The sequence below is a fragment of the Dipodomys merriami genome, unplaced genomic scaffold, assembly GCF_024711535.1.
Source record: "Dipodomys merriami isolate MVZ:Mamm:240054 unplaced genomic scaffold, mDipMer1.0.p SCAF_1, whole genome shotgun sequence".
Lineage (NCBI taxonomy): Eukaryota > Metazoa > Chordata > Mammalia > Rodentia > Heteromyidae > Dipodomys > Dipodomys merriami.
In genome coordinates this window covers 43,622,028-43,634,638 of record NW_027202270.1, presented here as the reverse complement: position 1 = coordinate 43,634,638, position 12,611 = coordinate 43,622,028, and the positions used below count along the sequence as shown (strand labels likewise).

At 43.3% G+C, this 12,611-nt stretch overlaps 1 protein-coding gene across 3 annotated transcripts in view; it reads left to right on the top strand.

The window, feature by feature from the left end:
* Positions 1 to 12,611, top strand: part of Itga6 (integrin subunit alpha 6) — a 90,498-nt gene that overhangs the window by 1,042 nt on the left and 76,845 nt on the right. Inside the window, exon 1 of one of the 3 annotated variants that reach the window (XM_070020874.1) lies at positions 10,805 to 10,854. The exons of the other annotated variants lie outside the window; for them this stretch is intronic. Coding sequence (XP_069876975.1) covers positions 10,820 to 10,854 — 35 coding nt within the window. The 5' untranslated portion in view covers positions 10,805 to 10,819. Of the gene's footprint in view, positions 1 to 10,804; positions 10,855 to 12,611 lie in introns of those variants that run through there. 3 annotated transcript variants of the gene reach the window in all.

Below are 12,611 nucleotides of genomic sequence, written 5' to 3'. Positions count from 1 at the left end.
CTTTGGGCCGCACGGAGACCCGTGGGGCCCCTGCTTGGGTTGGGTTTGGCCAGGGGTTAAAGCGAAATATCGGATCTGAGCTGGGACTTAGCAAACAAGGTTCGGAAGTGACAACCCCCATCCCCCACCTTCACCCCCAGCAGATCGCTGTTCCTCCAAGGAGAAAGTGAAGACTCTTCTCCTCTCCTTTTCTCTCTAAACAGTGTTTGGTTCCCACATGACCGAACTCTTTAGACTGGAGAGAGTGTTCTGGAGCTTAGTCGCCCTAATCGCTGTGGGGCTGCATTCTTGATCCCTTGCTACTAGGGAAAACCACTCTGAACAACAAAAGGTTCCCCCCCCCTCCCCACTCAGGCCTTTAGTTGAACCCAGGTCCTTCCAGGACCAACAGACCGGAGAAAGCAAAGTGCAGCCACAATTTAGTAAGAGACTGTTTAGAAGCCAGTGTGAGTTTTAGATCTGGAGGAAATCCTGATTTCCGTTAACAAGTTTGGAATTTGTAGATATTGAGTCTTTCGGTCAGGCATTTCTGGTAGGGGAAGCATTGGCAAGGCAGGTGGTCTGAATCTGCAGGCCTGGCCACTGTTCATTCCCTGCTTTTTCTCAGAACTGTGGTTAACTTGTGAGTCTGAAATGAGAGGTGGGTTCTGTTAATCAGTTATTGGGTGATGTTTAATGTCTCAGCATACTGTGTGTGGATATCTTTTGGAGTGTCGGAACTTGTTCATCAGAAGTGACTGTGGGCAGGCAGAGGAAATACATTCTCCCTGATATTCTCTCTGCCCCAGAGGCCACTCAGATTGGTGGTTTCAACTGGTCTGAGCAGACATGGTGAAGAGGAAATATTGAGGCAAGAAATGCCCTTGCATGGAGTTTGCAAAATGTGCTTTTAGCCAGGAATCCCTTGTCATCAAGGTGAGCACATGCCTGTTGAAACTTGTCACTACTACCGGGCTTCTCTGGTCTTAGAGTTGCCACAGGTCTTCCCCAGGGCAAGAAGAAGCTTGCTATTGGCCCCTCACACCTTCCAGAAATGCTGTCCTTAGGTGCTCATCAAAGGAAGAGGCCCACCCAAAGAGGCTCATCTTTCCCTAAACCCTGGCATAGAAACCACACTGTAGGGGGCTAATGCTTGTGTCCAGTGCTGTTCCACCCTATCTTAGGCTCTTCCAGCTACTTTGGACCTCCCTGGAGAATCTGTACACTTTTGCCACCCATATCACACAGCCTGTTGACAGAGAAGGATGTGCATATAAATGACAGCCAGTGATTTGAGACTTCTGGTCTAGTTTCCCAAGCAGGAAATATATCAGGAACTGATGGGAGAGAGATAAAGTCATTCCTTTTTTGGCCATTATTTAAGTAGCTATTCATTTACTTTGATCTTCGTTCTTTTGAGCTATTACAATTTATTTAGGTTATTGTGAAGATTAAAAGAACAAGAAGTGCCTACCTGCCTAAGTGTTAGATGCTGACAATGATAAATGTAAAAGCAGTAACTGGGTCTACTGTGTGCCAGTTATGGCAGACATTTCGTCATGCCAAGTTCGCCTAAAAGTAAAGCAAAAGGCTATTGTTTGGTTAATATCCTACACTCTTAACCATGTTTCTGAAACCCAAAGCAACTTAACCTTAATTAGACTCATAATAAAAGCAGATTTATTGAACAAGTGACTTTGAGAAGATATAAGACAAATATTGGTATAGAAAACCTAGTTATATTTTTTTCTTTAGAAATGTTCTACAATGCCATCTACATACTTAGTAAAATCTTTAACTCTATTTAAGATTTTACTGTGTTTGAGAACCCCCAAAAGAAACTTCATGAAGGTTTTTAGGCTGCTCAAGAAGTTTAAGACTCTGAAGGATTATATTATTAGGTGAATGGCTGACTATGATCTTTAATTTCTGTTAGGTAGGTAGCATTGAGTCATCCTCAGAGATTACAGGTGTGTGGTGGTGACTAGGTTATATCTGTCCTATGAATCATCCCACTGCTCTTCTGGGAAAAGATGGATCTATGTATGACCACAGGGTGGAACTCAGGAGGAGGAAGTTGTGCAGTGATCCTTACCTGGGAAGATTCTGGATTGCTCCCAATCCTCATTTTCTTCCTTCAAAGGGTATCTCTCTCTGTCTTTCTCTCTCTGTCTTTCTCTCTCTGTCTTTCTCTGTCTCTTCTCTTTTCTCTTTATCTCTCTTTCTCTGTTTCTCATTACCATTGTTTTCCAGAAGACCCTACCTTTCTGACAGTGATATTTCTTTCCTCTGGGTTTCACTCAAACTTGTCATTTTCTGAAAACCATATTTCCAGCCCACAGTCTCCATTTACAGTTGAAGAAACTGAAGTTGAAAGTTGTGAAATGTCTAGTACAGTCTCATAGCTACTAAAACAGAATGTTAACTGAATCTGGATTTGAAGTTGGTATTTCTGACTCATACTCATGCCATCTCTAAAAGGAAAAGTCAAAAAAGTCCGTCAGACCTGCAGAAATTGGCAAGCAGTTGAGTTTTGGAAATGAACTGTAGTATGTTGATTTATTATACTGTTTCCCACATGGGTCAGGGCTATCTATTTGAATATTGGTGCCTGGACTCTCTTCCTATTGACTGTTATTCCAGCTGGCCATGGACCAAGTTCTGAGTTCTCCTTCTCTAAAAGCCTGGTGCAGTGAGTCTGTCATTAGTCAGAGATGGGAGCTGTGTCCAGGATGTATACCTAAGGTCTTGGCTTCCTTGATTCTTTCTCTCTGTTAGAATGCCATGTGGCCTGGGGCCATCCTCCAGGAATGGCTGGGTCACCTTGAGTCCTAAGAGTGGAGAAAAATCCAAAATGTGCAAGGAGATTTAGAGGAAACCTGATTTTGTGTGTGTGTGTGTGTGTGTGTGTGTGTGTGTGTGTGTGTGTGTGTGTGTGTGTGTGTGTGTGTGTGTGTGTGTGTGTGTGTGTGTGTGAATGTGTATACAGAAGTAGGCAAGTTTAATTTGAACACAGGCCTGTGTGAGACCTAAGTAATGACTGGGTTAGAAAACGTAATATGTAATGTAAATTACAAAGTCTGGTTTAACATTCATACAATAGAAGTCATTCTTCCTTCTTAGTAATATGGACTATTTTAACATAACAGCATACTAAGGGTTTACATATTTGTAACCAAAGGTGCTGGAGCTGTGATGCTGTGAAGGCCTGGGCTAATGAATTTTTCAGCATTTTCAGTGGGGACAGTGGACACAAAGCAGAAATGCTGTCATCTGCTTGGATGACAGGGCCAGGTGTGCCTGCAACACCATCAGTGCAGCCTGTTATCTCAAGGAAAAATATAATCAGATCTCAGGGACCCATCTTACCTTGCAATTCCTCTCCCCTTCAATGTCAGCAGCACACGTGCCTGACAGCTCTGAAGTTCACCTGTTGTCCATCATCTTCTAGGGTGATCTAATCTCTTCCCAACAGGATAATAGGTTCTGGGGGGAGGGGGCAGGGTCTTAGGCTCATCTTTGCTTGATAGCACCTGCCATGTGCCTTGCAGATAGATATAGCAGAGTCATATCATGCACTCAATTTAACTTGTGAAATCAGCGATCCCTGCTGAGGGGACAGGATGGGAGGAGAGGGAACCATCCCTTTATTTAACTCTTTGCCCTTCCCCTCTCAGGCCTAGGTGTCTGTTGTCTCTGGAGAAAGAAACTATGGCTGTGATGGAAAGAGATGTAGAAGCTCACTTTTGGTTTTGAGTTTAAGGACCTAGGTCCCTCCCAGCAAAGGGATTCTTCATGGTGATTTTAAATGACAGTTGGGTTTTGCCCTTACTAAAGGCAGACTTTTGAAGCTAATCCCAGAAATACAAGCTGCCCTGTCCTACATTGGGGTGCTCAGGATTTGCTGGGTTGGTTGTATAATGAGTCTAGCTAGAGAAGAAGGAGTGTGGGGAATAGAGCTCCTTAAAGCAACTTTTTGGCTATGGGGTCAAATGGAAATAAGCATGTGTGAGCACTTGCAGATTCATACTGGAAGGTTTAGGTATTCAAGGAGAGTAAAGGAATCTTGAGTGTATTTAACTCACTTAGGTGGAATGGCAAGGGGCTCCTTAGTCCCTGGTAGGGTACAGAGAGCCACAGAGTGGGCATCTGGGGGTTGCTTCAATACTCCACAGCCTTTGGGGTGGATGGGAAAGACTGAATCCTTCAGAGTGAGGAGCTCTTAGGGCCAGATCTATTTTTCAATTTCCTTAAGTGTGATCCAAGAATCTGTTCCTACAGTTCTCTGAGTTTGCAGTAGAAGGGCTTTCCCACCTCGTACTGGTGGCTCATGCCTAGCTATTTAGGAAGCTAAGATCTGCAGATCACAGTTCAAAGCCAGCCCAGGCAGAAAAGCCCAGTGAAATTTTTTTATTTCCAATTAACAACCGAAAAAGCTGGAAGTAAAGCTGTGGGTCAAGTGCCAGCCTTGAGTAAAAAAGCTAAAGGATAACACTCAAGTTTAAGCATTTAAATAAAAAAAAAAAAAAAAAAAAAAAAAGAGGGACTTTCCTTGTTTGTACAGAAGGCAGCCGTGATGTCGTGGACAAGGACTGAGCCTAGAGGCAGCTGGAGTCAAATCCCCTTCGACCCTTTGCTAGCTATGACATTACAAAGGAGTTCTAACTGCTTTGTGCTTCCCTTTCTCCTGCTGTAAAGTAAGGATAACCATGCCAGAGACTCATTCTGGCCCAAAGGAAGCCCTTGGTGCTTGTTAATAGACAGAGAAGGCAAAGATGTAAGAGGCAGAGTGGCCATGATGTGCTGGCCAGAGTTGCTCTGAAATCCGACCTGCCTGGCCTGCTCAATGTGCATGCTTTCTTCTTTTAATAATATTTAAGTTCACATTTTCCATTTCTTCCCTCTTTCATTCACCAGTTAGCATGTGCAGGAAGCTCACCTCAGAAATGTGCCTTATAGCTGCCAAGCATGAAAGGTTTCAGTGTTCAGTGGTGGGTATACAAGCAAGATGAGGTTTCTGAGAGAACACCTTGGAGCCTGCTTGGGCAGTTCTAGGATAAGTTCATTGGTAAGGACTACCAACTGTTCAGGAATTCTCAGACTCTGTGTGTGTATGTGTGTATGTGCGTGCACGCACACCCTTGGGCTACTGGGACTTGAATTGAGGGACTTGATTTGGCTTTTTCTCCCTCTTGAGCCACCACACTTCCATGTCTGGCTATTTGCTGGTTAATTGCAGATAAAAGTCTCAAGGACATTTCTTCCCAGTCTGGCTTCAAACTACAATCCTTAGCTCTCTGCCTCTTGAATAGCTAGGATGACAGGTGTGAACCATATATACCTGGCCCTTCTCAGAGGTTTGACTCCAAAAGTACCCCCACATTCCCTCCTTGCTAGATCATTTATACTCTACTTGGACCAGGTTGATGATTTATTTTTGTTAGTATTTTGAAGCTAATGTATAGCAGGAAAGAATTTGTATGGAAGTGTCTGATTATTGACAATGCAGCTGCCTAAAGTTGGAAAGATACTTGGTCAGAGTATCCTTGGAAGTTGTTTTCTTCCCAGATTTGTTTGCTAAACTGGCATTTAGAATAGCAAACCATGATCCCTCAGAACTAAATTATGAGGCTAATTGTGAATTAGTCCAGAAGTTGGGCAGGCAGCTGGACCCTTCACCAGACTCAGTCCCTGTCAAATAACAGGGTGGAATGACCACTGTCTCATCTGCTGCTGTCTGGCTTTTCTGTTTAGATAAACAAGGCAGGACGATTGCAAACCAGCATCCTGGTCCTGCGGTTGGTATGCTTGTGTAACACCTTTCGTTGGTGTTCCAGGGAGCCGACCCTGTCTCACCCTTGTGCTGGATTCCAGTGTTTGGTATCACTGATGCTTCATCGAATCCAAATTGGCACAGAAACTATTTTAAAAAATAAACCAGCAAGTCTTTGAAACCAATTAAAGGATGAGGAAGAGTACTGAGTTCTGGGGGGATGAAAGTACCATTCAAAACTAGTAGTTAGAAGCCAAACCCAGTGACGGGAGTCTTGAGTATTGCCCACCAGCTAGCTCTATTTTCATGTTATATGAAGCTTGCCTTTTTTCTTTTCTCTTCTCTTCTTTTCTTTGCTTTTCTTTTTTGTGAAAGAAACATGTCAGCCTATTTCTTTAGAGAAAATAGATTTTTAAAGAACAAAAACAAAAATAAGCCTTGGGATACTTTGGAAAGAGTTTTGCAGGTCAGTGATAAGACTTAGGGGGAAGCACTGGGTAATGCCTGTTTACAAAAAGTCTGTTCTGTTTGGCGATATCAAGGCTACTGAGGCTTCTTTTGAACTGAGGCTATTTTGATTGTTGGTGTGCCAGGGTGTCCTGCAAATGTGGTGAACATTTTAGACTCAGAGGGTAGAAAGACACCAAATTGTCCTGAGATGATACTCATTTGGTGCTTGTGAAATAAGGCCCTTCTCTTTAGAACATGCTGACATTGTTGTGGTCCTGTAAAAGCAGCTTGACATAAAATTAACTAAGGGATCCCTGCCACTATTTCACCTGTCCTGGGTGGGAGGGCTGTTGGCAGTTCGTGGGGTGGGGTGCGGGCCTCTTCTGTTCTCCCTCTTTGCTGAGGAGAAGTCTTTCCACAGCTGGTTCCTTCTGCATCTGTCAGATGGTGGCTTATTTGGCTATACATGCTTGATTCTTTAGAACAAAGTTATTGATAATAACAAGAGCTAGGGTGGAAATGTTTAGAATTTTCCAAGGCTCCAGGGAGACTGGAGATAGATAGGAAAAGGCTATATGGAATACTTGAAGAGAAGGTAAGGTATAGGGAATCTGTGGCTGGGAATTAATGAGCCCAGCTTTGTGGTGACATAAGGCAAATTTGACTTTTCAAACAAAGGAGAGCTCAAAGAGGCTCAGACACATGCAGAGACATAGTTCTAAGAAACTATTATAGGCCACTCATGGCCTAGGTATCAACTTAAGACAATACTTGGAAAAAGTTGGGCTGGGAGCTGGCTTTTAGGTCAGTGTGTTAGTCAGCTTTCTGTTGCTGTGACATAGCACCTGAGAAAGTCAACTTCAAAATCACCTATTGGCTCTTGGTTTCAAAGGTTCTAGTAGACTGGCTTTATTATTTTTGTTAGAGTAACATGGTAGGAACAAGGCAGAAAATCATGGTAGGACGCTCACTTGGTGTCTAAGAAGGAGAAGGAGTAGGGAAGGAGAGAGGGGGAGAAAGAAGAGGAGAGAGCTAAAGGGAGACTGGGAATGAGGGAAGGAGAGAGGCTGAGAGAGGGAGGAAGGAGCTGAGGTCCAGTCTTCCCTTCTAGGGCACAGACCCAGTGGCCTAACTTACTTCCCCTAGGCCTCATCTTTTCAAAGTTGGCCACCTCCCAGTAACACTAACACAGGCCTTTGAGGACATTTAACTAATTGTAACTAACTGTAAGAATCAGGGAGATTATATATATATATATGGAGAGACATGCAGAAATGGGTTTGAGTCTTCTAGAGGCTCAAGGACAGAGACCTAAGGAAGGCTAAGCAAAAGGCCTGCCACAGTGGAGGATCCCAAAGGAGGAAACTTTAGGAGTCCAGTAAGTATCTTAATGCCTAGGGTACTGGAAGGCCATTTCAGATATCCTTTTCAGATAAGCTAGTTTGGAATGAAAGGAACTTTCTCTTTTGTGGGGGTTAGAGTGGGTGATACTGGGGCTTTGAACTCAGGGCCTCAGGCTTACTAGGTTAGAGCTCTACCTCTGAGGAATGCCTCCAGCTCCTTTTATTTATTTTAATTTCCTCTAATGCATACTTGGAGGGTTTCACTTTTTGCCCCAAATGCTGGTCTAGACCCTAGCTACCACACCCATCTTAGAAAGAATAGTGGTTTCTAATGCTTTCATTGTATTCAGTAAAGTCCTGGGGCTACTCTGGGGTTGACTGAGAAAGGGAGTAAAGTGTAAGGCAGCTTTGAAGACCCAAGAACTTACTCAAAGGTCACAGGAACTAAGGTCTGAGGGACAGTGATCTCCTTCCTGGAGCTTAGCTGCTCAAGTGTCTGCAAAGATTTTTCAAAGCCTTAGGATAAAGCTTAGTTAATTCTTTGATTTGTATTTGTTTTCTATTTCAGCCTAAATGGCACTTGAAGACTTATAAGAGAACAAGCTCTGGGCCTGCCAGAGAAATTTTAGTGAGCATCTTGATTTATTTTATTTTCCTATAGAAGGTGTGTATTCACCTGGCACTCACTGAGTATCCAGGGTGTTGGCCCTAGTGCTGGAGGTGCAACAGCAAATGAAATAAACAGCCCTGTTTATGTTCTAAGGGAAACAGACAGTAATCAGGTGTTTTAGTGGGCAGTGAATGAGGGTAAAGTGGAAAAAGGAAGGGATGGGGAATTGCTGGTCAGGGTAGGCTTCATTGAGAAGGTGAAGCTGCAAGAAAGAACGTTGCTGGCAGAGTGGACAACTAGTGCAAAGGCCTCGAAGCAAAAGCAAGAATGCTGTCTAGTCAGGAAAATCCAGGAGGCCAGGTAGTCTCCTTGGAGGCAAAATTGTGTGTGGCTATATAGGTCATTTTACTCCTAATGAGATGGAAAGTCACTGGAGGGTTCTGAAAAGAGTGTGGTATATTCTGAATTTGGCTTTGATTTTCTGTAGTGCTAGATGCCAAACTCAGGGCCTTGGGATATATAATAGGCAAGTGCGCACTCCATGCAGCGACAACCTTCTCCCAGAAATGGTGTTTTTGTTGTTGTTGTTGTCGTTTATTTTGTTTTATTTTTTAAATGCTGAAGATCAAACCCAGGACCTTGTCCTTAACTATGCTAGCCAAGCACTCTATATCTTCAGGCAAGCTATATCCAGAGTCTCAATTTGATTTTAACTGGATTTCTCTGGCTGCTACACTGACAATAGACTGGGAGCAAGGATTCTATAGTGATGCTGCCTGACATGGTGATGCACACCTGTAATCCCAGCACTTGGGAGGCTGGGGCAGGAGGACTGAGAGAGAGAGAGGTTGAGGCCAACCTGGACTGTGTAGCCAGACCTTTTTTTTTTTTTTTTTTTTTTTAAAGGCTTCTGTTATAGTAATTAGTAGCGATAGTGGGTTGGATTAGGTGGTAGCCAGATATAGCTAGTGGTTGGATTCTGGACATAGTTTGAAGTAGTGCCGGCAGGATATCCTGTGGACTAGATATGAAGTAGGAAAGAATGTGTTCAAGGCTTTTGGTTTGAGCATATTGGAAGGATGAAGTTCTGCCCTATGGTGTGGGGAAAATTGTGAGAGGGAATGATTTGGTGACAAGCAGAAGTTTGGTTTTCATCCTGTTAGGTTTAAACCATCTACACCCATGAGCAGTTGAATAAGTCTGGAGTTCACCTGGAAAGGACTGAAGAACAGCTGGAGGCTACTAGGCTGCATATAGGATCAATGAACGGGACAAGGACCCAGGGATAGAGGGTAAGGTGGGCACTCTTTCTTCATGTGGGGTCAGGAGATGAGGGGACCCAGGCACCGAGGCTGAGACGAATAGCCAATAGTGTAGGTGGAAATTGTGAAGTCATTGTCCTGTAAGACCTGATGAGGATGGTTACTGAGAAGGAATCCCTGGTTAGTGAGGAGGAGGACCTTGGACTGTCCAAGAGACCTTGTGGAGGAGGAATGGGGACAGTGGCTGATTGGTTTGTGAGAGAAGAGGAGAGCAGCAATTGGACAGATCAGGGACTCTTGGAGTTTTGCTTTGAAAGGGAAAGACCCAGAGAGAGAATGGGATTGAGGGTTTTTTTATTTTTGTTGGTGTTGCTGCTGCTGCTGCTACTGTTTTTGGTGCTGGTTTGGGGGCTTGAACTCAGGGCCTGGGTGCTGTCCTAGAGCTTCCTTTGCTCAAGGCAAGTGCTTTATCACTTGAAGCTACAGCTCCACTTCTGTCTTTTTGATAGTTGATTGGATATAGATGTCTCATGGACTTTCCTACCTGGGCTGGCTTTGAACCATGCCCCTCAGATCTCAGCCTCCTGAGTGGAGATTGGGAAGAAGGAGGAGAAAATGGGTAAAATGGGCATGTGTTAAAAACCATTCCCAATCCCCACTGTTTTTTTCCTGTATTTGGGCTACTGAGAGCTACAGCTTTTTTTTTTTTGAGGTTTATTGCAGATAAGAGTCTCATATATTTTCATGCCTGGGCTGGCTTTGAACCATGATCCTCAGATCTCAGCCTCCTGAGTAGCTAGGATTACAGGCTTTCTTAGCTTTTTTTATTCAAGGCTGATATTCTACCACTTGAGCCACACCTCCACCTGTGGCTTTTTTTGGGTGATAAGAGTTCCCTAGGTTTTCCTGCATGGCTGGTTTTGAACCACATTCTTCAGATCACAAACTCTTGGGTTGCTAGAAATACAGACATGAAACACTCAGGCTCAGCATTGAGCTGAATTCTTTTAAGTCTCATTTGAGGTGTGGAGAGAACTTTCCAGCACAGGCTGGCTGCTGCTCCAGAATTTAATACAACTCAGCTGGTATGGTCTCCATGTCTCCTGCAGGCTAAGTGGACACTAGGGTGGAAGTGGGTGGCAGGAACTCACAGGCAAGAAAATCAAGCCTTCCTGCTCCTGCTGGCTATAGTCAGCTTAGCTAATACCCACCACACTAACTGAATAAGAATAACCTATGGCCTTGAGTTGTCTGGGGGGGAGGGGTGGAAAATGAGGACAGTTTAGCCCTTTGATTCTAAACTACTGTCAGTTTTCAATCTCTTTGTTCAAGATAAGTAGTATGGACCTTGAGGTAAATCGAATCTGAAAGGAACAGAGCCTCTTTGGAGTTACACAACACTATGACTAATCAGGATATTGGAATTCATTCCCCCAGGTAGGTGTTCCACAATTCAGTATGCTGCATCTTCCCCAGGAAATATGATGGTTTATTTTGTTTAAAAATAGGACTAGGGCTGGGAAGGTGGCTCAGTGGTAGAGCATTTGCCTTGCATGCTTGAGGCCCTGGGTTCGATTCCTCAGCACCACATAAGCAAAAAGAAAAAAGCCAGAAGTAGTGCTGTGGTTCAAGTGGTAGAGGGCTAGCCTTGAGCTGAAGAGCTGAGAGACAGTGCACAGGCCCAGAGTTCAGGCCCCATGACTGGACCCCCCAAAAAATAATAAAAATAACACTGAGCACCAATAGCTTATGCCTATAATCTCAGTTACTCAGGGGCCTGAGATCTGAGGATCACAGTTCAAAGCCAGCCCAGGCAGGAAAGGTCATGAGACTCTCATCTCCAATTAAGTACCAGAAACTGGAAGTAGAGCTGTGGCTCAGAGTGGTAGAGCACAGTGCTCAGTCTCTGAGGTCATGACTGACAAAAACAAAACAAAACTGGAGCTGGAGATATGGCTCACAAGTGACAGTGCCAGCATGAACGAAACAGCCAAGCTAGAGCTAGAGGTCCTGAGTTCAAGGTATCTAGGGAATGGAGATTAGGCGCATGTATACCCCCCCCCAATTTTGTTTTTTTAAAAACCCATACACATGCAAAAGAAATTTAACATCTTCATAATGCAAGATGAAACATGTGTACTATTTTACATGAAACTTAAGACTTTAAAGATATTTTGAGCTTTTGGTGGTTACTTTGTGCTAAGCCTCTCTCATATGTGTTCAGTTGTCTTCTGTCTTTGAGTGTTGTCAGGAAATTGAGAAGCACTGACCAGTCCAATCTCATTTCTGTACAAGGAAAACAGACCTAGCAATTTCAAGGACAGCCAATTAGTAGTGAAGCCTGGCCTTTTCTATTTATATGGTACTGAGGAGTCGAACCCAGGGCTTCATGCATACTAGGCAAGCACTCTACTACTAAGTCACACTCCCAGCCCTTCTTTCAGTTTTTAAATGTCTGCCACATAGTGGCCTACAATAGAATGAATATGTTTATATATATATATATATATATATATATATATATGCATATCATATACATTTCCACTGTTGCTTTTTCTTTCCTTTGCTAAAAATTGGACCAAGTGACCATGATGTCTTTATCAGCTGAGTCTCAGAATTCCTTGGGACTATGCGAGTCAGCATAGGTCGCTTACAAATGTTTGAATGTACATGTGCACCTGTCCTGGTGGCCCATGTCAGGCATTCCATACATATCTGCCTGCTACATATGGCTGCTATTGTTTTGTGAGTCCAAAGAACAAGACCAACATCTTGTCACTTTTGATTTGGATCCAGAGAAATCAATATTCCATAAATATTTCTAGTGATCATTGAGTTATTGAATCACTCAGATATATTAAAGGCATCTAGAGAACAGGAACTAGGCAGACAAGTTCTTTAGAGTAATCCTTTTCACCTTTGTACTAAAAAATACTTATAGTAAAATAATGGATAACATAAAATTTGTATCTTGTCACTTCTAAGTGTAGCGTTCAGTCGTGTTTACACATACTCATGTTGTAGTGGACATCCTGATGCTTCTTCAGCTGTATTGCTCAGAAATGCTGACCACCATAAGTATTGGTTACGTAACTAGAACTACGTATAGACTAGTGGCAGTGGAAGTAAGTTTAACAAGTTTATGGTAGAAGTTGAAATTCAGTCTCATACTTAAATTTGTTTTTCTATCTTGA